Raw genomic sequence first — 27690 nt, 5'->3', positions numbered from 1 at the left:
TTACAGTACTTTCCGTATCCAAATTTGTTCATTTAAATTAACAATTAACTTGCACAATCTCGAACTTGATATGAGCTGGACCAGTCGGCCAAATAGGGTAACACATTCACCTTGATTTCAGTGACCAAGCAATTTTTCTTTTTCTTTTTGTCGTCAGTGATCAAGCATTTAAATCATTTTTAAAAAACTTATACATTGGAAACAATCGGTATGTTTTAAAATTTCCACATTTACGTATCTTAGGGATTTTTACCAACTCTGCTTTCCAATTTCCAATGCTTAATTAATGTACTCTACAATCTATAGTATTAATCTTCGTGCATATATACCGATTATTTCCAATGTACAAAAAATATCCCAAGAGAAAAGAAAAAAGCATGCAAAAAGCGTAGCATACACTATTAACCAAAAATCAAAAGCTTTGTGACTTGTCAAAAAAATAAAAATAAATAATAATATAGGAAAGATAAAAAGTTTATAGGTATCTCAATACATTATGTAACTCGTAGTGTATTACACAATTTCGTTATTAGGTAGCTATGTTATACATACATATGAAAATATCGATCAGATATGTCTAGATTTCTTAATTTTATTACATAGAGAAGCTGGATTGAAGAGACATTCAATCTCTCTAGAAACATTTAGAATGATCATTCTCTTGCTTTTATAAGAATTCCTGACCTTAAGGCTTCTCGACGGTACTCTTTTAGGTTTCCTCGGCGCCGGTGGACAAATGTTTGGAATCGACGGTAAAATCTGGTCGAGACGAGTCGGAGTCTTACAATAATCTTCTTCTTCTTCTTCGTTCTTGAAGTTTACTCCTTTACGTGAGCAATTACTTGCTTCTTTCGATTTAGTTTCAAGATCTTGATCTTGATCTTGATCTTGATCTTGAAATTCTTGATATATAGGAGAAATAGTGTGGAACTCGGGTTGTGGTGATGTTGTGTGAACGGTCCGGTCTGAAAAACCTAATGAGGGTTCACGGAGGAAACCTAGCTCCGTCTCGCAGAGATTATTTTGATCGGAGAGATAAGTTCCGGCGTCCGAGAAACCCATATTTGAGAAGAAACGTAGCTCAAACTTAAAGCATAAAGGAGAAGAAAATATAAAATTTTGATGAGAGAGAGTGAGAGAGAGAGAGAGAGCGATTTTAATGGCTCTGGTGGCTTAGTTTGCTATATATAATAGTACTGGTAATACTATGTCCGTGTAAATATGAATTTTGTTTATGTAAATAATGTTCTCGTTTGCGAACATTCGGGTTTATAATTAATGTTGAAGGATCCGATGCAACAACTATACTTTATGTAAGATTGCTTGATTATAATTAGTAAGGTTTTCGTAAAAAATGGTTAGTCTCTCTATACCAATCACATGTTTCTCGCCTTTTGAGAACACATTTTGCTTTAAGATCCAGAGATGACTCTTTTAACCACACTCAGATATTTTCTACGTAGCAACGAAAAAAGAAAAAGGTTTCGTTTACAAGTATACATACAAAGCCTCGTTTCTATTAAGTTTTCTTTTCATAAAACCAGCATTTAAAATATAAAATATTAACAAACAATAAAGAAGAAATTAAATTATACACTCATGTTTAAATTTCGAATTCATATGTGTCTCATTCTCTCATACTGGAGGATTAGTAAAATTTGTATTCCATAAAGAGGCATATGTATAATAATAGTGTAAAGATGAAAAAAAGCTTGAAAGCGTATTGACATGAAAACAAGAAAAGGCCAGTTTTGTTGGTTGAAAAGAAAAAGGTCAATTAGTTTCCTTTATTCATAAGCTAAAAGAAATTATTGAATTTAGTGTCTAAAGGAAGATAAGCTGTCTCTTTCATCTTATTTCAAATTTTGGTTAATCGTATCATCATTTTCTATTATTTTACTTTCTCACTCTGATCCTAACTTTGATGCATGTGAACATCAACCTCACATGCCTTCTATCTTATCACACCCACCTCTATATATGCACTCACTCCTACAACATCACCATATCTATAACTACATTACTTAGCATTTAACTTGACCTATCATACATCCATTACCTTTTGTGTGTATAGATCGATTTAACTGACAAGATAAACAAATCGTTATGCCACTATACAGCTCTATAGCGATTAAAAAAACGATCCGTTAGCATTAAACTATACCCACCTAGATGACAAAAGTCTTAAGTGTGACAATCTTAAATGTTTCTGATATAAAATTATATTCCATTGACATATCTCAACATTTGTCACTGATAACGAAAGTCAACACTAATAATAGATACTGAATATGTTTGTCTTTGTTATGCCCATTTGAAATTGATGTATAAACTAATTACAAAACCACACCAACAAAAAAAACAAGATCTCTGGAGATAACTGAAGTTCTTGTCCGGGTTTTGTTAGATTAACAAAACCCCAAACGCATGTGTTTCTTTTTCTAAAATAACTAAGTTATTAGAGACAAGACATTATCTACGAAATGTTTAATAAAGCATATATTTTATATATGTAAAGTTTGTAAACACGTACGTACATATACCTACGATAAACTGTATTTTCATTATATTTAAAGTTTCCAAGGCTCAACTTCCAAAAGTAAATAAATCCAAATTTTCTTCACGTACTTTAGTTAGAAACGTTCAATCAAATCACAAGAGAATCTTGGTTATGCGAAGCGGACAAAAATATTAAGATAATTTATTCTAAAAATATAAATCAACTATAATCATAAATCACTGTAAAACTTGCAAAAAAAAAAAAAAACAAATCGTTGAGACGATTAAATTAAGAGTCCCCAGTAGTTACATGCAAAAACAAGCGAACGTATAACGCATCATATGATCATCAGTTCATAACAATTTCTGAATGAACATTTTACAGTATATATAAAAAAAAAATCATCTAACACTCGTTTGAAACGGGTTTCTATAAAATTATGTTGGTAGACTAAACAAATCAATACGTTTTTTAAAAAGAAAACTAGAAGTAATTCCTTGGTATGTGCTTAACTACGGTACCTTTACCCACAAACAAGAAACGAAATGTGAATGGTGGCACCAAATGCGTTTGTTAGATTTGTTGGAGATCACATTATCGATCACTATCTACCACCATAAAGTAATATCACAATTTTAAATTCTTATTTAATATTAAAAAGAAAAGAAGTAGAGATCTAAATTCTTGGGATTCTTTAACAATGTTATCCCAATCAACAACTTAAGTTAAGCAGATAATTTAACTTCTTGTTCAGGTAAAAGTTAAAATATCAGTTAGCTTAGTTTATCCACTTTTTTACCAGTAAAAAGGGATAAATAAATAGAAAAAGTTAGCACACACACTCTCAAGGAAACATAATTGAATTATTTCTCATGCTCAATCATTTTGCCTCCCATCTTTTGTTTCCTCCTCCTTCTTTTGCCTTCGTTGAGTTTTAGTTTCAATTTCAGTGTAATTACAATCATTGACTATTAATAATGTAGTTTTGGCCGAACATATATTTTTAAGGACAAGTAAAGATTAAAACAAAATCTTGTCTTGTCACATACATGCTTTGTTTGTAGAATAACTTATTATATGTCTATTAATTTGTCTTTTATCTGATGAATATATGTCTTTTTATAACTTATTATTTGTCTTTTTAATTAGCATTAAAAAAAATGAAAGATATATACTGCATACGATGTACGCCATCTTGGAGAACAAGAGTTTAAACTTTGAAGTGACAAAAGGTTCGGTCATATCATCAATCTAGTGTTGCATTCATACGTGTCGAGTTTAAAAGAAAAAAAAAATTGCAACTTATGTTGAACAACGTGACCATCAACTATAATGTGCTTCGTCCTTTCATATTTGTAGATTACACTGCTTGCAACATAGAGAACGGCTTGATCTTTATCACAACAGAGTTGTGGTTTCGGAATGTATACCAAGCTAATAGAGAAAGTGTTGCGACCAAAGAAGGCTCAATAGTTGCATTGGCATTTGATATGTACTCTTTCGCCATTGCTCATGATAAATGTTACATATTTCTTGAATGAAACACCAAGGAAATCACAATGGCAGATAAGAGAATATTTGGAATAAGGGCAAAAATCTCAATCTACATCAGTGAAAGCTAGAACAGTCATAGTACGTACATGTGTTTTGGGATAAAACAATACTTGTTGTGTAGATCATTCTTAAGATAGTGTAAAACTCTTTGAGCAATTTGTAGATCCACTGAACAAGATGCGTGCATGTACTGACAACTGACAAGGTCGTACCTCCTTTAAAAACAAAAAAAGGTAATATATATAGCCTTAGCCTTAGGCCCCCAAATTTTGATATATGTTTGAATGTTTAAGTTTTAACATTAAGGAACAATATTTTAAAAGAACATGAAATTAACTTATTACTCTTTTATAATTTCCTAGTTAGCTATTTTAAACGTAACAAAACTCTTTATTTATCGATTTACAGTAACAAAAACAGATTTTAAAAAAAACTGGCAAAAGATTAAAAGAGTGTATATTAAAAAAACTTGGATTAAAAGAATAAGCTTTTCACTTTTAATGGTCACCAATTTTGCAAGCAACTGTCCAATGATGATTCATGGATATGATTTACGTCTGCAGTCTGAACCCAATAAATGAAACATTAGTACTCAAATTGTGAAAGTGAAAGACGTTCGAGTGGGGTTTACAAATTTTATCTTAATGGTACCACAAACAATTTATTATATAGTACTATATTTAGTTTTTAAATTTTGAGCCAAATCAACTCCTAATGCCAATAAAAAAACTTACTTATAAAAATAACAAATGATAACTGTTTTAAAGCCACATACACACACACCAAAAACAATTGTTTTGAACTTTGAAGAGACACACAAGACTATTGTCTCCTCGGATCATTACAAAACTCCAAGACTGCATTAGCAGGAGCTCTAGTCTTAAGAATCATCTCCTCAAACTCATCTTCTGGGTCTGATAATGCAACTATTGCTCCTCCTGCTCCAATGGTAGCTTCATCTTCATGTATCACAACTGTTCTTATCACAATATTGAGATCGAATGTACCATTATATGAGAAATACCCAATTGAGCCAGAGTAAAGTCCTCTCGAACAGTTTTCTAGAGAATCAAGAATCTCTACAGATCTTAGTTTTGGGGCACCGGTCATTGAACCGCCAGGGAAAGCTGCTCTTACACATTCGACTGGACTTATATCCGGTTTTTTCAGTCCACGGATCGTGCTCACCATAGTGTGTACTGTTGTGTATGATTCCACGTTCATTAGGTTAGGTACATGGACTGAGCCAGGCTCACAGACACGACCAAGATCATTCCTTAGAAGGTCAACAATCATCAGATTCTCGGCTTGATTCTTCTCACTGTTTACAAGACAGAGAAAGAAAGGAACAATGTTAAAGTAGCATTAATGCGGGACAATTCAGAAACACGTTATGGCCAAGAGCCCAAGACTTAAGCTCGTCAAAGAAGTAATACGTCACATACTTGACTAAACAATCCAAGACACTCATGATATGCAAAGACTAAGTAATGGGAAAATGTGTTTAGGGTACCTGAGTTTTAATTGCAATTTAAGAAGTTCATCTTCTTCAGGTGTGGAGCCACGAGCTACAGTACCCTTAATCGGCTTTGCTTCTAGCATTCCATTTCTGTCCAGCTTAAGAAACCTTTCAGGGGACGAACAGCATAAAGACAGATTTGCATTTGAGAAGTTGAGAAAAGCTGCATATGGTGCTGGATTCCTTTCTCTCAGGTGGAGATAAATCCCCAAAGAATCAGCATTGCCTATATTCCTTCTGTTCTGAGTAGTGAGACAAAGCTCGTAGCTCTCCCCGTCTTTGATGTACGCCATACAGCTCTCAACATCATTTATATACTGCTCTTTGGATTTGTCAGGGATAAAACTTTCTTTGCATTGAGATGAATCTATAGTAGGAACTGTTTGATCCTTCCACTTTCTCGTGGACGAGACCATCAGGCTAGTGAGCTTCTCTTCAGTATCATTCAGGAAAGAGCTTTCTGTGGTTCCGTCTTCGTAAAGAGATAATACATAAACGTCATCAAGATGATGATCAATGGCGACAACATTATCTGCAAAGAAAAAACATGCATCTGGAGCCTTGGATTTGTGAAGATTACTTGGCATTCCACATTCGACTTTAATATCATACCTGCAACACATAAAAGATAATTTAAAACATTCAATCTAGAAGTCTTCTAACAAAATTGTAAAATGGAAAAAGCTTGCAAGAGAGATTCACGGTCTAGATAATTAAACACATACCCAATACAACCTACGTATCCACCACAAAAATCAAAAGGCAACCCTGTGAAGTCCTTCTCATCATAAGAGATGGATGCAAGCTCCTGGGAAAAATACAGTTGACATCCACCAATGAGTCTCTATATTACTATTCTAGAATATAATTTACTTCACTCTCAAAAAGGAGAGATAAGCTTTGACATCCATAGTTCCATACTGAGTAAAGTCTTTCTTCATACCTTACGTAGAAAATCAAGAAAGCCTTTTTCCAAGAATCGTTTCTCAGTAGAGCTCTGAGCATCTTCAATCAGAAGATGTCCTGCATGTTTAGATGTAATCTCGCTGAAAATAAAAGTCAAAAGTTCAATGTTTCAGTCACATGATATAATGCATGACTGTGTAGATTATCTTAGCCATATCAATATAATCTCACAATGACCCAAGCACATATGTACGGTTAAGAAAATGTGCAGGAAGAAGGGTTATGGCGCTCAAGTTTAAAAAAGAACATAAACCTTTGTCGTATAGAGAAAAAGTAGGTCATGCATAAAACCTTTGATCAGATAAACTAAATGTCAATTGCTTCCATAGCGATCCACCTTTACCTCCCAGGAAAGAAAATCGCCCTCTAGCCTGGAACAGTGGGAAGCATTATTCTTTAGAATAAAACAGAGGATAACTAGTCACAAGGAGGCTAGCACAATAAAACATCAATAATAGTCAGCAACTATGGTGAGAAAATAGACTACCAACCTTGTCACTAGAAGAAGTATCCAGCCAAAAAGTATCATTCCCTTTATTTTTGCCAAAGAGTTCTATGAATATATTTCTTGCTCCACCAACTTTATGTGCAAGACGTTCATGCTTCTTCCATTTCAACCTCAGCAATTTCGTATGAGGTTTTGAATATGATAAATCCGCCAGGTCGAAGACGTCTACACCATTTGTCTTGGCAGCAAACAGAGACTTCTTAGGGTTCTCATAATAACTAGAACCATTTCCTCTAAATCTATTTCTGGAAAGTTCCTTCAGGAATTGCGTAGCACCAGTCACCTGCATGTTTGCTAAAAAATATTTATTATTCAGGAGAAGCTCCAAGACAGTTAACCATAAAGTTACACCACAGGGTACTAGAACTAAATTAAGTCATAGATTGGGACAAGGGAAGAGAGAAGCACAAATGACAATCTATTTCTAATGAAAGCATTAAGCTTAAAGGAGCTCACCAGTGTCATTTATGTTTCTTCGAAGCAAGGATGGAGATCTAGAGCGACTCCAATAATCCACAGTTATGTCTTTGAAATTTTTGAATAATTGACTTCCATAGGTAGTAGCAATACTCTCTGGATGAAACTAAAAGCAAAATGCATGTCAAACACAGCCGACCAATGGAGGAAAGAAACTTAGTACGAATATGATCTCTAATAATCATCAAACCTGCAAACCATAATGGGGAAGTGAAGAATGCATGATGCCCATGAGAATGTGTCTATTATGTTTTCCATCAACATGGGACGAAGGCCAATGACTTCGATTTTCCAACTTTTCTGAAACAGGGATGACAGATCCGTTTCCCAGTGGGCTTCCAATGTTCTTCTCAGAGAAAGAACCAGTGTCATCATAAATCGTCCATGCTATTGGTACAAGTTCCTTTGGTAGTGATTCCTTATCTATGATTAGTGAATGATATCTAACAACCTGCAGAATTGAACCCGCAACACAAATTTTACTCTGTATCTAGAGAGATCAATGAATATTGCATGTATAAAAGTAGGTGACCTGCCTTGAAATCAGAGTTTCTCCCAGATGGAATGTCAGAAAACAATGTGTTCCCATCATGCTCAATCCCACTACAAGAAGAAGATGGAATGAAGAGTAAAGTATCTAACAGACACTGAGAAATGAGAAATAAAGCCAGGAAAAGAAGGTGATTAATCAAAGGCACAGAGAGAGCATTAGAAAAGTCCTGCATACTAATCACATTTGGTCAATACCTCAACCGTCCATGGACTGGTTCCGGGGCATGCACTACTTGAGCTCCATGGACATAGCCCAGTGCCTGCCAAAGCATGATATTTTTGTTAACAGAAAGAGCCATAGAGACAGAGATAAACAACTACTCATTTTCATTACAGTAGCCACTAAGACTGGAAACGCAGGAAACACTTAACAAATGAAGCACCGCTATGTTTATGAAGATAATATTACCTGGTGGCCAAGGCAGACGCCTAGAATTGGAATATCACGACATTCACGCAAAAGACGAAGACATATTCCTGCAGAGCAAAACAAAAGTTGGAGAAAAAAAAACACAAACAAAGGTACAAAAATTCAGTAAAAAGCTAGATTAACTGGCTGATACCAATATCAGCAGGGCACATGGGTGAGCCAGGACCAGGTGATATAACAATATTATCAAAAGCAACATCTTCATATAAGTAATGGTAAGCTTCTTCCCACGTCCACTCATCATTTCTAATAACCACAGGAGGCACTACACGGGATACCAAAACAAGAAAGTGTAAATAAAACACTGAATCCATCTTTAGAGATTAACAGAGAGAAACACAAAAAAAAAAAAAAAAAAACTAAGAAGCTACCTCCATTAATAGTACTCAAAGCCTGATAAATATTGAATGTATAACTATCATAATTATCAATTAACAAAGTCCTCACAGCACCAAGCTTCTCTACAGGTTCTCTTCTCTGTAAACTCTTCTTAACAATCGACGAATCTTCCAATTGTCCCGGCACAAACCTGCTCGACGCCAAAACTTTCCCCGTACTACCACGAAGACAAGGCAAACCAATGTAATTCCTCTTCCATTTCTCATCAAACTTAGCCAATTCAGGAGGAAACAACAACCGTCTCGCTACCGGAAACCTCAGAGCATTTTCACTTTGAGATGTTGAACAAAACCAAAAATTCATGTTCATAGCTCCTGTGACCAAAAGGGGACACACACAGAGGTTTCTTAAAACAATCTTTTGGAACTTTATACTCAAAATACACATTATCACAAATGGTTCTGAGAGTGTGAAAACTATATACCACAGACCAAAATTAGGGTTCATATGTGACATAAATCAAATTCAAAAGTTCACATTTCCTAAACATCAGTATCGATTCCCAAATCCAAAAAAAAAAACTATACAATATATCCAAAATTACGAAAGTGGAACGAGAAGCATAAGGTCTGATTCAATCTCACTACTTAATCTACTCCGAACGATCTAATAAATTAAACACAAGCATCTGGAGAAAACGAAGAGCTAGATAGTGGGAGGGAAAATGAAAACGAAACGAAAAAAAAAAAAAACACTTACGTTTAACGAAACGAAACGAAGATGATTTCGCAAAAGCTTGAATCGTATAAAGGAAGAAACTGGAAGAAGCTTTTGTGCTATTGCTTTGCTCTGAGAGAGAGAGAGAGAGAGAGAGAGAGAGAGAGGAATCAATGGTGAGGAAGGACGAGGGAGGAAGAAAAACAAATTGGCTTTTTATAACGAAACGAAGAAAATTAAAAATAGAAATAAACTTTTTAACTTTTACAATAAAGAATGTATCAATTATAGAAATCAATTATTGGAATAAACTGTTCAAATATTTTAAAATAATTTAATTTAGAATAATTAGACATCAATTTATCATGGCCCTATCCAGTATCCATCCAGAAGATTTTTTTGGTATGTGAAAAGATAAAAAATAAAAATAAAAAATAAACTAATCATAAATATCTTTATCCACTGAAGTAATAATACACTTCCCAAAAAAAAATACAAAAAAAATTAATGTATTGTTCAATAGTCTGTCTAACCCACTAAAATATATTCAAATGATTTTTTCCATACAAAAAGTTTTATTTATGCTAGAAAAATATCATAATTATTCTCTAAATTCTATGTATAAAACAAAGAAGAGTTTTGGTATTTGTTTGTCCATATATCTACAAGATAGAACCTAGTTTTAAAACCGTTTAAAAAAATTATAAAATTTTCAAAATAACATATTAAAAAAATTAATAATTAAGATTTCATTAATATTGTAGTAAACTTGTTTCCCTCATGTTCTTAAAAGTATATCTATTAAATTAAACTCAAATAATTTTTCCATATGGTCTTTGTTGTTAAATACCATACTTATATGTATAACATAGAAGAGTTTCTTTGTTATATGGTCTTTGTTATATATAGTCTTTGTTATATACGTAGAAATTTATCATATTTTATACTATTACAATTTATAGTCTTTATAAATAGTCTTTGTTATATATAGACTCATATAGTCTTTGTTATTAAAATTTATAGCCTTTGTTATATTCATATAATTCTTTGTTAGATGGTCTTTGTTATATATAGTCTTTGTTATATATATATATTCTTTGTTATATATATTATTTAATGAAATTTATAAAATTTATCAAGTGAAATAAATGGTATTAATAAGAAACTCAATTTTTAAAAATATGGTATTTGACATTTTCTAAATTTTAATAAGAAAAAACTATAGTCTTTGTTATACATATAAATATATAATTCAGGGAATAGTTAGGAAATATATGGTACTAGGGAGTTTCCCGTACACTTGTGCGGGCAAAAACCTTTTTAAAATAATTTTTATCTAAATTTTTTTTTGTGGTAAAATACATTACTAATTAAATTCTTTTATACGTTTTTGTGGGTAAATATATTTTCACAAAATAGTTCAACTAATTTAACAAACCAAAAAGTAAATTAATTATAAGACTAAAAAGAATTCCAACAAAAATGTAAATGGAGAAAAATTAACCAAAAAAGACGATATGATTTAATTTTCAATAATAAGAAACGGAAATAAATTTTCTAATATAAATATAAAGTAATATAGTTAGGGGAGTTACCCGCGAGCGTTCGCGACCAAATATAATTAACAAAAATAATTTAAAATATTTGTAGGTTAGCATCAGATAACTTACCATTCGTGGACATTATATTGGGGTATGACTGCAATAAAAATAGGTTAAAATTCATGCTAAAATCAGTTTAAAAAATAATAATATTTTAAAATTATAAATACAGTTAGAAATTCAATTCATGAAAACAGTAAAGCATATCAATAGCATCTCACCATAGATAAACAATCAAAATCACATAATAGTAAATTCGATTCATTAGAATCGAATGTTGTGACTGAGCGCCTCTATATTGATAACAATTCTAAAAATAGAAATTTTCTCGAAACAAATATTTATAATAGATCGTAGTATTTTTTTCATTTTTTAAAAATGGTAAATGGGATATGAATATTTGATTTCCAATTTTTTTTCTAATTTTTGTTTTTAAAGAAATAATTCGTGTTTATTTTCATTAGTTTTTTTCTCTAATTTGTTTTTTTGATCCTCCTCCTAATTATAATCGTCAGGATAGTCTTTGTTCATCCTTTTAGTGATGGATATTTGTAGTAACCTTATGAGATTTTTTTGGGATTATAGAAAATTATGCCATATCTTCACCTTAAATAGATATTTGTAGTATATCTTCTTAAGTTTTTTTAGTTCCTTCTATCGAAGTCAAACTTTCATAATTATCTAGAGGAATTTAATATTTTCAAAAATATAAAATTTTCTCGAAACAAATATTTACAATATATTCTAATATTTATTTTCTATTTTTAAAAATTTTAAATGGGATATGAATATTTCGGCTTCTTGAGTTAATATGAAATTTGGCAACCAAAAGCCTCGATAGTTCTACTATTTTCTGATCTGCTTTCTTCCCAACTGGAAATGTAGATTGTATACATTTGATAAGCCTCCACACATTTGTTAATAGAGACATTTGAAAATTTCTTTGGGATGTAATCATCACTTTCCACTTTGAAAATGTAGAAAAATATATAATGTGTTAGGGTTGAAATCGTGCAACCAACGTTCTCCGATCAATTATATAAAGCTTGATCGGCTGATAGTTCCATATTTTAGTTTGGTTACGTATGTTACTTATTACTGATTTATTTGAAATATTTTCAAAACATGGGTATGAAGATGATATGCTATACGGTCAGCTTAATTATAAGTCAACCGAGTAAATTATTTTTGATCGGAAAAGAAAAACGTCAAGTCTGGTTTAGGGGGAAACTTATAATTTTAGTGAACAACATGCAAATTAACATTTCGTTCTAGACAAAGACGACTTCTTAAACCAAGCCAAAGGGGTGGCACAGAACCATGTTATAATTTTGAGAGAAGAGAATAACAAAACAGAGTAAGAGACCTTTGTCTCTTTTAGAAGATAAGAACAAATTTAAACTTCGATCAACTGAAACTTGTTACATACATAACAACAAATATGTTTTATATAGAAAACAAACAGACACCATATCATAATGAGTTGTGTCTCTTAGAACTTGTGACTCTTGGATGAAACGTCACAAACCAAAACGTCACGACTTAAACGTTTATTAAAATAATATGAACACAAAGTAGTATCAACCAACACTCCCCCTTAATTGAGTTTCCCGCTAACTCCAATCTTGCTTTAACGTTTTTCAAACCTTGTTGTGCTTAATGAACTTCTCTGTTTCTAGGTAATTAATGACATCTCTTCTCCATGACTCCATCTGGTTAGAGCTGACTCTTTTTCTTTCAAACAGGCTGTTGCACCGTGTGAATTTCTTTCTCAAAAACATCACACCTTTTTTGCTAAAAAGCCTTCTTCTGTTTTGTACAAATAAACGATTTCTCACGTTGGAACCTTTGGTTTTTTTTTCACTTTTTTTTTTGTTATCTGCAAACCTTCTCCAAGTATCCTTCAAACTTTCACCATGTGAGTTACAAACTTTCACCATGTGAGTTACGTCACGTGTTTTCCGTGATCTTCATCGGCTGATCTTGCAACCTTCTTCCACTCCTTATTCTCTAAGTGAACTATTTTCTTATAGCCTTTTGCAACTAGCTGCTTCTCCATTTTCTCTCTTACGTAAGCAGCTCCTTTCTTGCTTGATGACTTACTTTGATCACCATCACATTCACGTCTCTGTGACGTCTCGTGCGTGAAATGTTTTCATATCTTCTTCGGTTATTTTATCAACCGGTTTATGCTCCATTTTTCTCTGAGGTAAGCATCCTCCTTTAGTGCTTGGTGTCTCCTTTTGATCAGCATAAAGTGCTCCATTTTCTTTTCTGAGGTAAGCATCCTCCTTTGCTCCATTTTTTCTATGAGGTAAGCATCCTCCTTTATTGTTTGGTATCACTCTTTGAACACCATCACATCTCCTTTCCTGAGTGGTCTTGCTCTGTTCATCCAACAGGCAGCTTCTCTGTGTTGACGTCTTTCTTTCAAACTCAACACCACTTTTTGCTAATTCGTCATACTCTGTTTCTTCAAACAGTGGCTTCTCCGTCTGGTTACGTTGAAGAAATCTTCTGATTCTCAACTTCATCGAGTGATGTCTTCTTTGCATCCTTGTGATATACCAAGACATTGTTGAACAAAGTTTCAGAACTCTCCATTCACAATTTCATCTCCACATCTATGGTCTCCATTGCCTTTTTGAGAATATTTTTTATCTCCTTCATCCCTTTGGAGCTTCACGTACTACTTGTGAAAATAATGGTGCTGTTTGTGAACGTTTGTGAAAGTTGATAGTACTCTCTCTTGTCACCACCATCTTTTCCTATTTTGATCTTCTTTTCTTCTTATTCTTCTCACCCTTGGTTTGTTGTCTCCATCTTTCTCTTCTTCTTGCAGCAGAATTTTTCTTATTTTTGTTTTGCTTGTACAGGCTCCAAGACCAACATAAGCTCTGATACCATGTTCTAATTTTGAGAGAAGAGAATAATAAAACAGAGTAAGGGACCTTTGTCTCTTTTTGAAGATAAGAACAAATATAAACTTCGATCAACTAAAACTTGTTACATACATCAACAACATAACTGTTTTATATAGAAAACAAACAGACACTACATCATAATGAGTTGTGTCTTTTAGAACTTGTGACTCTTGGATGAAACGTCACAAACCAAAACGTCATGACTTAAACGTTGCAACTCTGAAACTCAATTATCAACCAACAAACCAAATCTAAACCAAACACAGAGCAGCACCAAACCACACTATCTTCAATTACCAGCCACTGCCACCATCACCGCTTCCTCCGTAGCCACCATCACCTCCTCCGTAATCGCTACCACCTTCACGGTGACCACCGTATCCACCTCGGCCACTGCCGCCTCCACCAGATCCGTAACCACCGCTACGTCTCTCGTAACCACCACCGCTATGGTAACCACCACTGCCGCCACCACGGCATCCTCCACCGCCACCGCTTCCTTGGGACTGAGCCTCATTCACAATGATGGTACGGCCATCAAGCTCTTTCCCGTTTATTTCTTCAATAACATCCCTCATGGATTTCTCGTCCTTGAAGGTGACAAATCTGAATCCCCTTGACCTTCCAGTCTCACGATTGTTAATGATCTATAAACAAAAATCAAAGAGAATCACACAAATCAGCAAAAAACCAATCGAAGACTAATTTGTAAAAAACCCTAAACCCTAAACCGTAAACCCAGAATCAAACCAAGCCAAAAGGGTGACACATAATCAAATCTAAACCAAACACAGAGTAGCACCAAACCACACTATCTTTAATTACCAGCCACTGCCACCGTCACCGCTTCCTCCGTAGCCACCATCACCTCCTCCGTAACCGCTACCGCCTTCACGACGACCACCGTATCCACATCAGCCACCATCACTTCCTCTGTAGCCACCATCACCTCCTCCGTAACCGCTACCGCCTTCATGACGACCACCGTATCCACATCGGCCACCATCACCTCCTCCGTAACCGCTGTTGAAGTTCTGCTCTTGTATTACACCAGAAGCCATTGCTTCAAATACAGAGCATGGTAGAGAAAAAACAGAGAATGAAAAAGTGAAAAACTTCTCAATTATTCTCGACAACTTTTAAAATAAGAAAACATCCACCTTATGTAGTTTTCCTAAAGACACAAAGCAACCGTTGCAACTTCCTACACTAACAACGCTTCATAACATTTCACGTTTTACACATAACATTTGACTTTACAACAGTCCCTCTTAATTGAGTTTTGCTCTTCACTACGTTTCTTTTTTAATTCGTCACAACTTTGGTCTTCAAAAGCGTAGAGTGGTATCTTGCCTCCCTCTTGATCGAATGCTTCCCACACTTCGATTCTTCTACTCATTCATTCCATTTTTGTTTCAAATTTCCTGTGACCTCTTTCACGTTGTGTTTGAATTCTCCATGACCTCTTTCATTACGTCTGTCCCATGATCTTCCATCATGTCTTTGTTGCTGTTCTTGCAACCTTCTTCGGCTCACTTTTCTTTAGATGAGCTTTCTTCTTCTCCCTTTTTTATAACTGGCTGCTTCTCCCTTTTCTCTCTTAGGTAAGCTCTTTCCTTTCTTGCTTGGTGTCTTCCTTTGATCACCATCACATTCACGTCTGTGTGACATCTCTTGCGTGAATCTTTTTCACGTCTTCTTCGGTTATCTTCTCAACCGGCTTATGCTCCATTTTTCTTCGAGGTAAGCATCCTCTATTTGTGCTTGTGCTTGGTGTCTTCCATTGATCACCATAACGTCTCCTTGACGTCATACACGTGAATCTTCTCCACGTCATCATCGGTTACTTCTTTTAAACCGACGACGTTTGCTAATCGGTTTGTCTTCACCATGAACTCTTATTTTTGTTGAGTAGCTTTGCCTTGTTTTCCAGACAGGTGACTAAATCTGTGTTGTAGTCTTCCTCACAAACTCAACCACCACTTTTTGCCACTGAGTCTTGCTCTGTTTTATTCAACGGGAAGCTTCTCCTTGTGAACATCTTTCTCACAGACTCCACACCACTTTCTACTAATAAGCTTTGTTTTGCTTTCAACAGCGGTGGCTACACCACATTTTGCCATATTCTGGTTTAAAGCCAGAATCCTCTCTTTTGGGCCGAGCAATGAACACACCATCATATGTAACCTAATTCCATGAAAAGACATGATTGCCATGTGCTTGGCAGAGTCGTAAACGCCTCCGTTGACGCTTCCTCTGGTTTTTTTCAATTGCGCACCCCTTCGCATGACGCATAGGATTGCATCGATTTGTTCGGAACATCGTCTTCACCAATAACCACAATTATCTCTTGATTAAGATGGCCTTCCTCTTAATCCACACCCGATTTCATCATTTCTCCTTCAAACATAAGAATCACTTGCTGAATGATGATGCCGTGATCTTTGTTTTTGGTTGAACTTTTTTGCAGGTTTTGTTATGCTTCTCATTGTGCTTCCCACTGGCCCTTGAATCAATAAAGCTCTGATACCATGTTGAAGTTCTGCTCTTGTATTACACCAGAAGTCATTGCTTCAAATACAGAGCATGGTAGAGAAAAAACAGAGAATGAAAAAGTGAAAAACTTCTCAATTATTCTCGACAACTTTTACAATAAGAAAACATCCAATTTATGTAGTTTTCCTAAAGACACAAAACAACCGTTGCAACTTCCTACACTAACAACGCTTCGTAACACGCCACGGTTTACACATAACATTTGACTTTACAACACACTTAATAATATACTTATATAAAATAACATAAGCCTAAACTCAATTATTACCAACAACCGCTACCGCCTTCACGACGACCACCGTGTCCACATCGGCCACCGCCGCCTCCACCAGATACTTAACCACCGCTACATCTCTTGTAACCACCGCCGATACGGTAACCACCACGGCCTCCTCCACCGCTGCCGCTTCCTCTTGACTGAGTCTCATTCACAGTGATGGTGCGGCCAACAAGATATTTCCCGTTCATCTCTTCAGTAGCATCCCTCATGGATTTCTCGTCCTTGAAGGTGACAAATCTGAATTCCCTTGAACGTAAGAAAAAGCTTACAAAGATAATTTGGATTGTCTAAATTTTTTTTATGGTCAAATATATCACTAATTCAATTCTTTTATAAGCTTGTATGGGCATATATATTTTTAAATAATAGTAAATTAATTATAAGATTAAAAAGGATTCCAACAAAAATGTAAATAGAAAATAATTAACCAAAAGAGAAACTATAATTTAATCTTCAATAATAAGGAACGGAAGTAATTTTTCTAATATAATCATAAAGTAATATAGTTAAGAGAGTTATCCGCGAGCATACGCGACCAAATGTTTAAGCCTAACAAAGCTGACTTATAATGTTGTGATTGAGCGCCTCTATATTGATAGCTTAGTATCCAAGTCAAACCTTCATAATTATCTATAGAAATTTCACATTTCTAAAAATAGAATTTTTTCAAAAAAAATATTTACAAAAGATTTTAGTATTTATCGTCCATTTTTAATAATTTTAAATGGGATAGATTATTTTAATGCAATTTTTTAATTTTCGTTTACAAAAAATCATTTGTTTTTTTAATTGTTACTTTTAAAAGTGAAAGAAGAATTATTCTTTAAAATTACTCGTTTGTATTTTCAATATATATTCATTTTTAATTATTTTATTTGTTCATCCACCTAATTATAATTGTCAGAACATTTTGTCTTATTTAGAGTATTTGTTCTCCTTTTGGTGATAGTGTATCCAGCCGGAAAAACATGGTTTTTTCCGGAGATTTGCGACAATCCTATGAGATTTTGTCGGGATCACAAAAGATTGTATTATATCTTCAAATTAAATGGATATGTGTAGTATATCCTCTCGAGATTATCAGTTCAAATCGTCATAATTATCTATAGAAATTTAACATTTTAGAAAATAGAAGTTTTCTTGAAAGAAATACTTACAATAGATTCTAGCATTTATTTTCCATTTAAAAAAAGATATATAAATATTTCATTTCCTTTTTTCTAATTTTTGTTTAAAAAAAATTAAAAGTGAAACAAATAGTCTGTAGAAATTTAATATTTTTAAAAACAGGAATATTCTCAAAAAAATATTTGCAATATATTCATGTATTTATATTCTGTTACTTTAAATTTTAATTGAGATATAAAATTTAGATTTCTGTTTTCTTTTTTATTAATCAAAATGAGAAATTTACAATTATTTTATATTATTTATCCATCTAAAGCAATTTCAAATAAACAATAATTGTAATTTGTTAAAAAAAAACTCTTCCTAATTTCCTTAATCTCTTTCGTTCTAGAAAAACCTCTGAGATATGAAGTCCTGAATTTTTAATTCATATTTCTTTCTTCTTCTTCCTATCAATTTAATAGAAAAAATGTCAGTCACGATTATTCTGTTATTTTTAAAAAATAAACAGAATTATAATTGAGATTCCATCTTCTTTCTATTTATTTAAAAAGGGTAAATAATTTCTTAGGCACAAAGATTATATTATATTTATCCAAAAAACAGAATTATAATTTAAATCTATTTGTAAATAGAAAGAAATCCAATTTTTTAGAAGATTACCATAAATTTTCCCTGAATAGAATCAATATGTGTAACAAAGCTATAGTGACGGCTCTGCATGGTCATGTGAATAAAAAAGCCTAAGCTATATAATCAATCATGCAAGGCGTCTACAGAGAGTGACACCATCACCAATGGAGACTTGAGAGAGCTCGATGCGAGGGTCAGCAGCAAGCCGCTTGTTCAATTCCATAATGGATGTTCGGCTCTGTTCTCCCTCATATGCTCTGGCACGCTTTCTTCTTTCTCCTCTGCCTCAAACCCAAACCACAAAGTGTTATCAAACGCTATGATTCCTCCTACCTTCATTTGCTTCATTAGTCTATTGTGCATGTTGGGATAATTCGGTTTATGAGCGTCAATAAATGCGAAATCAAACTCCGGTTTTGGATTCTCCTATAAATGCCCCATCATCATTCATAAACCAATGTCATCAGATTAAGAGAATATGCCAAAAGAAAAGAAAGAAAATGGGTGATATATAATATAAAAAAATGACTGCTAATAATAATGGATTAAATACGGTCAACAACTTGTCTAAAGCCTGAAGAACATCAGATTGGATGAAATTGATCTTGTGATCAACTCTAGACCACCTCGTAAGCTTCTTTGTCGATGTCTATTGCAGTAATATGTGAGAGTCATAGATGTTAGCTAGTCCTATCATTTTCGCTTATTTGATTTTGAGTAAATCAAGGAGTACTGTTGGGTACATACATGTCCATCATGAGGCAATGCAAGAGCCATCGTGAGCAACGAATAACCTGTGAAAACACCAAGCTCACAATATTATTATAACTATTAGAAATTTTTCTGAGCAACGAACAATTTTTTTATGCGTTCAAAGCTCATAAAAGCAAGAACATGAACGTACGATGGGACAAATTTATTCAAGAGGAGTAAATAATATATTAGACACAAAGATTATACTATTTTCCAAAACAAACAGAATTATAATTACAATTTCTTATTCTTTCTATTAATTTAAGAGAAAAAAATTTATTAGACATACATATTATATTATTATTCAAAAAAATAAACAAAATTATAATTGAAATCTATTTGTAAAAATATGTAAATCCAAATTTTTAGAAATTATCATACATTTTTCATTAAACCCACCATATTTTTTCTGCAACTATAACTATTAGAAAAAAATAACATTAGCATCAATATTATTTTTAAAAATTAAGGATTCAGGTTAATAAAGACTAATACATGAATTTCATTATATTCAATTTTGTAGATCCACAATTATGAGCAATGATCGTCCATGAATTCAACTGAAACAAAAAAAAATATGTATTATGTTACATATAAGAGTTTATTTCAAATTACTAAACTACAAAACAAAATATAGAAAAAAATACAACATAAATGTTTTAAAAGATGGAGAAACCATAGACAAAGTCTATGATTGCTTGATCTTGACTTTCAAACAACCACTAAAAACAAAAATACAAAAATTAGAATCTGATGAACCATATAAAGGACCAAGATATATTACCAAAAGTTGTCTTTGCTCCTTTGTTTGTAGAAAAACATATGTTTAACCAAGAAAATAAAATTAAATAACAATAACCACCAAAAAAAAAAAAGCAAATAAACATAATTACTTTACCGATTTGATTTTTCTGCTTGCTTCATAAACTCATTCGTCTAATCTTGTTTTTGATATACAAAAAACACCTATGGTCCATGACAGGTAGACCTAAAACACAAACAAACAGTACAAAATGAGTAAAACTTTCGATATGATTCAACATAATAATTAAAATTTATAACAGCATGAAATTTAATTCATTCAAAGCACCAAAGCATATCGATAGTACATCAACATAAATAATAAAAAATCAAAATCATACAATAGTAAAGTTGATTCATTAGAACCAAAATAATACAAAAAAATTATACTCTCAAAACTATATGTTTAGCTTAATGAATCCGACTTCTACTGTTTTGGCTGAGCCTCTATATATATATATAGCTTAGAAGGAAAACCGTCATAATTATCTTTACCATTTTAATATTTTTAAAAACAGAAATTTTCTCTAAACGAATATTCGTAATATATTCTAATATTTATCTTCCATTTTTCTAAAGAGAGATAGTGCATATAAATATATTAGATTTCCAATTTTGTAAAACAATTTTCGTTTTTTATTTTTAATTTTCGTTTTTTATTTATTTTTAAAAAATTAAAACATAGAAAAAGGGTAAAAAGATCCAGTTTTAAATCTCATTAATCGCAAATTAGTAATCTTAAGTCTGAGGATGAATGTGGTGCGTTTCAGCAACCTAAATAGAGAACAAAAGCTTGTCCGAAAAATTTTCAAGGGTATTTTTCATTAAGGGTAAATGACGTAATTTTTTGTGAGAATGGCTGTGAGCTCTCTCGACTTCTCCTTTAATATATTAGATTACGCGGTCCTAAGGGTGGCAAAGGAGATGGGGGTTCTCCTGGTACCAAAATCTCGAGGGTGATGACCTGAGGGTGAGACGGTATGACTCGAAGACGGGGGGTCTGAAAGTGTGATCGGTCAGGCTTGAAGGTTGCGACCTAAGAGCAGATGAGTTGAGGCAAAAGTGTCAAGGATGTGGAGATAAGCATTGTGACCGGATGCGGATTTAGGGGATTGATGGGGATTCAATCTCAGATTTTCTATTGTGACCAGATGCAGATCTCAGGCTGACGGGGGTTCAATCTCGGGGGTTTCTGTGTGTTGACCGGGAGGGTCAGGTTTATGCTGGTCGGGGGGCCAGAGTTGTGGTGATTGGGAGAGTCAGGTTTTGGTTAACCGGTGGGGTCTGAATTGTGTTGACCACTGGGGTCAGGGTGGTTTGGGTCGGTGGTGTCCTGGTTGCAGTAGACCGGATGGTTAGGTGGTGGAAACCATTGCAGCGGTGGTTGGAGGAGTTTTGCGGATGAGTGGCGGTGTGTTCAGATTCGAGGATGAATCTTTTGTTAGAGGGGAATAATTGTAACGCCCATGTCTCAAAAAATATAAAATATTGAAGTTTATATCGCGAACTGGAGTGGAATCGGTTTAATTTCAGGTTGGTTTACTAAGCTAGTCGATTTATTAATTAAATCAAAGGATGGTTTAATTAATTCCGGTTTAGGTAAATCTTGGTTTAATTTAATTAAACCAGAAACCCTATTATTTATCAAGTGAAGCCTCTTCTCCTCTCTTTTGTGTGTGGTTGTCGACATTGTTCTGATTAGAGAGAGGGAGAGAAAGAGAAAGAACTCTTGGTTATTTGGTGAGAGGGAGAAAGAGATCAACAAAGATGTGTGTTAGAGAGAAGGAGAAGGAACAGAATCGTTAGGGTTTGGGAGGAAACAGTTTCGACATATCAAATCGTTGTCAAAGTTTCGTGAGACACGTGTTCTCAGACACGAGTTAGGATCATCGGAGATTGTAAATGAGATCGTGGTCTTGTCTGGTTTCTGATCGGCAGGAGATTTGTGGGAAGCTTTGTGATGGCTAGGACTAACTTTTCACCGGAAGGATTTGAAAGTTAACGGTTGATTTGGTTTGTCTTCTGCTGTGCATGTTAATTTATTGTTGGTGTTGTAATTAAATATTATAGAGTATTTAATTAGATTATTATTATTAAAGAAAACGGGATCGGATCGTTTGAGTAGAAAAGGCAGAAATTTTTTTTTATACTCTGGTCCGTTAGAATTATTTGCTGGTACGGTAAATAATCAACCTTAGGCCTTATGCTTAATTAATTAGGATCTATTTAGGCAGAAATTCTCCCAAATGCTCCATATAGACCAGTTTATACCATGTACTGATTAGTTTGGTATGCTTCCGGTTTAGTCTGATTCTGATATCCACAGCAATATACAAAATCACAATGGATATGGTTTGCCATCATCACTCTAAAACTTGAGATAAATAAACCGCAATTAATAATTTGCAGTTGCCTAAATAGAAACTATATGCAATAATAATACATAAATAAAAACATACATTTAAAAAAAAAATTACACGTCATGCTTTGCCGTATTTTGATCCAAGACTCTTGTTGGCTGATGTAACCAATAGTGAAGAGCTCCACAAAAATTTCAACATCCTCTCGAGTAATCAGATGTCAGAGATAGTTTTGGTCAGAGTACGTTAAGCTACGACCTACGAGCAATGGGAGCTCCAGTTCAGGCAATTGTTGGTGAAGTAGTTGTGCAATGGGAGCAGATGCAAGCTTTGGTGATATGAAGGGATCAATGAACGACATGTATATTAGTGGGGATGTGTTTATATATTACTTGCAACGCATAGGATTATTATAAACGTTTTCATGACAATGTGGAATTTTATCCGTAATACTCGGATCCCCAACTAACGATTTTACATGCACCATATTTTGATGGATAGGTTAATCCGTAACATATAAATTCACCACGAATGGCTTTGCCTACATTATTTTAAAACTTTCGTGAAGCTTCATATCTAATATTTTGTAATAAACCAAGTGTTGATGCAATAATGATTTTTTCGTAAATATAATGCTTTATTAAAAAGGTTATTTTTTCAAATAAATTATGAAAGATGGGTTGGTAAAGTTTTGTAAAATTATCGTCACTTGGCAAAATTAACACAATGACTCTTGTCAATCTTATCGATGAAGATTTTCAAATAGATGCTTCAGTAAGCAGTTTTAACCCTCAGTTAATGGATGTGTTATCCACCAAATTAGCAAAAGTGTTAATAAAGTTTTTTTTTCTGATTCACCATTTAAATTTTTTAACAAGTTTACTAAACGTTAATTACATTTTTAAAGAGAGTTACATTGAAAGCTAAGACATTAATTTTAAAACAGAAAAATATTTCTTGAACAACACTTGTTTTTTGGGGAAAGTGATGGACTGATAGTACTATTCTAAGTTTGAGAGTTATAATATGCTAACTCCTGCAACACGTATTAGCTTCCAAATTGTCTTTTACAAATCTTGTTTCAGCTTAATCGACATCTCTATGCATTGTGAAAATGTAGATCGAGACTAGAGAATTGTATAATGGTGACTAAAACCAGAAAGATCCAAAATTGTGTTGCCTTTAGTTGGTGGAAACAGTACAGAAACAGAGAGGCCAAGATTTGGTGGGAAGCAAGAGAGTTAAGTGAAGTCTGATTTAATTCATAAATGAGACAAGATTTGATATCCACCACTTCCTCTTCTTCTTCTTCTTCTTCCAACATTTACTTCTCTATTCCATTACAGGTAGAGGTTGGAAGACACTAACTACTTCAATAGCTTGCATTGACCAATAAGCAAAGGGTTTCCACAAATGTCGAATCTAACTCTTAAGTGTCTTAAATTCGAAGTCAAAGGGTTGGTTTTGAAGCCTAGATTCATCTTTGAATATGGAATTAATGATAACAAATAAACAATCAAAACAGATAAGATATAAGACATGGACTTGTATGTATTAATGAGACTTTGTTGTTTTAGTTCCAGAGGCAAAACTTTTTCTTACTGTTTATTAACATATAATAGTACATCATTAGTGAACCAGTCTTCTCGAGTTACTGAGGTTTTAGATTCGATGTGAGATCGAGACTTAAACTCAAACTCATAAAACTAATCAGTTGCATCGAACCATATTCATCTCAGAAACACTTTTACTTTCCTCTATGTTCATTATATGGTTTATGTTTTATACACAAGATTTCCACATTCTTCCTTCTAAAGAGATGACTACAATGGAAACATCATCGTGGTACCGTCTCCGTTCCCCTTGTGGTATCTCAAGCAGTTCATGGAAATCCATACCTAGAAAACATCAATGGAAAAAAAATATTTTAAAATCCGATATTTACACTATAACCCCCATTACTTTGATTCAAATATCTCGTATTAGATTATTACCAGCTTTCTTGGCAGCACGGAAAAGAAGTTCTTGAATCAAATGCTGAGCCGGGTCACCTTCAGGTTGTAATGTGATAAAGAGTTCAACCTCAGAAACCGCTTCTTCGTTTGTGAAGTATTGGTAGAGACCATCCGAGGATAGTATCAGAAACTGGTCTTTGGATCCTAATCTATGATGGTAAAGTGCTGGCAAACAACTTATGTAAGGCGACGTCCCTTTGTAATCGATTTGAAACATCTCAAGTAATGCGTTATTCCATTTAGGCTGCAAATGAAAATGTGATCCCAAAGGTTAAACTTCCAATACAAGATTCCAAGAATCAAGAACTGAAAACATGTTTGAACGTACCTGTTTGAGGAAACCAGCGCCAAAAGCTCTTGTAACCTTCAACGAACCTTTAACACGTTCATTCGTCACCGCGGTTGCATCATCAGGATGCTCCTTTCTAATCCTATCAACTTCCTAAACAACAACAACAACAACAAAAACAAGACTTTCATTAAGCTAAAAGTACCATCAACACTTCGATTAAATGACTGCATTAGTAAGTTGACTGCATTACCTCTTCTACATTTGTGCTATGATCAACAGTAAGTTGAAAAGCTGATAAATTAGGAACCAAACTAGCTCCTTCACCATCATCATCACAACAACCATCAAAATCATTCATTGTTTCTTCATTGATACGTTCCAAATCTTGTCTTATCTTCCCATTCCAATACTCAGTCTCAGCTTTTTGCCCAAGCACAGCTCTACTGTCACCAACGTTCATTAAATACACATCTTCACCTTTCATCAGCATCACTAATACACATGAACCCATTAAAGCTAGTTCAGGATTTTCGTCGAGCATCATATCTGCAATCTCCAAGTAAGCTTCTTCCGTCTTCTTCAGAGCTTGTGACAGAGCTTTTAGAACATCAGACGAACTCGGATCCGGATCTTGATCCGACCCATTACTCCGATCCTTCAACAAACGGTCAAGATCGAGCCTTTCGCGATCCCACTCACACCTCCACCGTCGTTGACTTTCTTCCCAGTTCTTTGACTTTTTCTCTTTAGAACTCGAGTCGCGATTCTCTACATCAGCTTCATCGGTAGATTTTGCATCCGTTTTAGGATCGTCCCATAATAATCCCTTGAGCTCACGATAAACGGCTGGATATAAATGAGAGAGTAAATAATCAGGCGCATCTGGACCGTTGAATCCATCGTAGATTCCAACGAAGAGCCATCCATGTTCTTCCGATACAACCACATGCACACGATCCTCGCCAGCTTTACCTTGTGCCCATTGAAGATTCTGGCTTTCTAATAAAACGTCGTCGTCTAGTAAACTCCCTTCACTACTAAAATTCAAGCTACTATTAACAGTGAGATTATTCTCGTTCTGGTGCTGGGTCTGGGTCTGGATCCGGGTTTTATCCGACCCGAATACCCAATCGGGTTCTTTAACCGGTTTGATCGGAGCAACGATCGAGTTTTGTCCTCTAGTAATCGTCTTCGAAATTGCGCGACGGAGAACCCGAACTAAAGATCCTTTTCTTGACCCGACCCGGTTATTAGCTAAACTGTGAGAGAAGCTACGTTGAAATTGATCAGAACCGGAAACCGGACCGGAATAACCATCAAGTGGACCGGACATGAAACCTCGTTCAATCGGACCGGAAAGAAACCCTCTCTCTAACGGACCCGAACCGGGTACAATCGGACCGGAGCTTCTCGGGATCGGCTGCAAAGGAATCGACGCAAACGACGTCGTGCTCTCGAACGCGGCGGCTCGGTCGATGTGTCCGTAAGGATCGTAGAGAGAAGTAGAGAGCGGAGTGGCGGCGTTGGCACTAACGGAAGCGCCGGAGATCGTACGGAACGTAGTGGTTTCTTCTTCGGAGTGAACTTTAGAAGAGGAAACACGGGTCGGGTCTGGTCGAACGTAGCAGAAAGAGTGACCTAAACCTTCGTCTAAAGGATCTGGTTCGAGGGTTGATGATGATAACTCGGGTTTCTTTTTGTTCCGGCGAGTTTCTCCGGCGCCGGTGAAACATTTAGTAAGCTTTCCAATTCCGTTACCCATCTGAAAAACTTAAAAAAGGAACAATTTTTTTTTTTATGGGTATTGAGAATTCAGATAGAAAGAACGTATTTTTTGTATGTTTAGATTACAATTGAAGTTGTTCATCCATGGTGTGAGAGAGAGAGAGAGAGAGAGAGAGAGAGAGGTTGAAGAAGATGATGAGATATGAGAGAGAGAAAGAGAGTTGACTTGTGTGCAAGAAAAATGATTTTTTTGAGTGGGAAAATTATAAAGGGGAAGAAGAGAATAATATAAATAGAAAAAAAAAAAAAAAAGATATTATTATAATATTATTCTGTTACGTTATGTTATATTGTGTGTTAAATCTGAAAAGAAGAAAGAAAAAAATTGATGAAAATGAGGGAATTTTTATTTGTAAAAGTTTTATTAATTGCAGCGAGGTCTCTTGACGAAGAAGAGGGTTGACTCGTGGCGAAGGCAAAGGTTGGAGTTTTTATGAACTCAGGGGGTTTTGAAATGTGTGTGTCTTGTAGTACTACTGTTTACTTACTCTCGTAAACAAGCGCGTCTACGAGATGTTTTACAAAATAGTAACATGTTTACTATATCTGTTTTAAACTCTACGCGTAATTCTATATTTTGAATTATATATCTTGTATATGAATTTATTTAATGTAGTTGTAAATTAAATAATAAATTCAATGAAAAATAACTTTAAAATATGAATGAAGTAGTATAATAAAGGATTAATTAGTGCCTATATATACTACAAAGATCATTGCGCGTGGGAATGAAAACTGAAATGATCATCTTACAATTTTAGTAATTATAAACTCAAAATTTATGGAAAATTATAGAAAAGCCAATTAAGGAAATAAAGACTTTTTTTTTTCTTTTGTTTCTTAAGAAATTAAAAGTCAAAATAACTACAGTTTCCTTCAAATAACAAACATTTTATAAATGAGACTATACTTCGTAAGTTGTGCATTTGATCACCGTTGGATCACGTGATGATGATCTAAGAATACGCCACGTGTCTTACGATTACTGAATCTTCCGTTA

At 34.2% G+C, this 27690-nt stretch overlaps 3 protein-coding genes, 1 non-coding gene and 1 pseudogene across 5 annotated transcripts; all 5 read right to left on the bottom strand.

Moving 5' to 3' along the window:
- Window positions 1-453: 453 nt before the first annotated feature.
- LOC104786811 (cyclin-dependent protein kinase inhibitor SMR10) lies at window positions 454-1233 on the bottom strand. Its single transcript, XR_015556937.1, has one exon. It is a non-coding gene; the product is annotated as a cyclin-dependent protein kinase inhibitor SMR10 (transcript).
- A 3536-nt stretch (window positions 1234-4769) lies between these two features.
- LOC104786810 (aminodeoxychorismate synthase, chloroplastic-like) lies at window positions 4770-9801 on the bottom strand. Of its 2 annotated transcripts, none has more exons than XM_010512265.3 (14): window positions 9605-9801; window positions 8878-9219; window positions 8640-8771; window positions 8486-8553; window positions 8272-8336; window positions 8061-8127; window positions 7715-7975; window positions 7504-7630; window positions 7031-7341; window positions 6831-6910; window positions 6517-6619; window positions 6299-6381; window positions 5568-6185; window positions 4770-5375 (listed from the first exon to the last, which is right to left on the bottom strand). In XM_010512265.3, the coding sequence occupies exons 2-14, from the start codon at window positions 9212-9214 to the stop codon at window positions 4877-4879; spliced, it is 2751 nt and encodes a 916-aa protein (XP_010510567.2). In that variant the 5' UTR covers window positions 9215-9219; window positions 9605-9801; the 3' UTR covers window positions 4770-4876. The 2 variants fall into 2 exon arrangements, with proteins under 2 accessions (XP_010510567.2, XP_087306194.1); XM_087450068.1 differs by having other exon boundaries at window positions 7031-7330; window positions 9605-9782.
- A 4322-nt stretch (window positions 9802-14123) lies between these two features.
- LOC104789234 (uncharacterized) lies at window positions 14124-16732 on the bottom strand. Its single transcript, XM_087450064.1, has 2 exons — window positions 14913-16732; window positions 14124-14734 (listed from the first exon to the last, which is right to left on the bottom strand). Exon 2 carries the CDS (start codon window positions 14663-14665, stop codon window positions 14381-14383), a length of 285 nt encoding a protein of 94 aa, XP_087306190.1. The 5' UTR covers window positions 14666-14734; window positions 14913-16732; the 3' UTR covers window positions 14124-14380.
- Window positions 16733-18809: 2077 nt separating this feature from the next.
- Window positions 18810-19541, bottom strand: LOC104789233 (putative caffeoyl-CoA O-methyltransferase At1g67980 pseudogene; annotated as a pseudogene).
- A 4621-nt stretch (window positions 19542-24162) lies between these two features.
- LOC109124665 (putative protein phosphatase 2C 23) lies at window positions 24163-27091 on the bottom strand. Its single transcript, XM_010512264.3, has 4 exons — window positions 25156-27091; window positions 24942-25055; window positions 24593-24857; window positions 24163-24496 (listed from the first exon to the last, which is right to left on the bottom strand). Exons 1-4 carry the CDS (start codon window positions 26665-26667, stop codon window positions 24381-24383), a joined length of 2007 nt encoding a protein of 668 aa, XP_010510566.2. The 5' UTR covers window positions 26668-27091; the 3' UTR covers window positions 24163-24380.
- Window positions 27092-27690: the final 599 nt, after the last annotated feature.

This window comes from Camelina sativa, chromosome 5 (genome assembly GCF_030686135.1).
Source record: "Camelina sativa cultivar CO46 ecotype springtype chromosome 5, ASM3068613v1".
Taxonomy (NCBI): Eukaryota; Viridiplantae; Streptophyta; class Magnoliopsida; order Brassicales; family Brassicaceae; genus Camelina; species Camelina sativa.
This window is presented reverse-complemented; position numbering and strand designations above follow the sequence as displayed.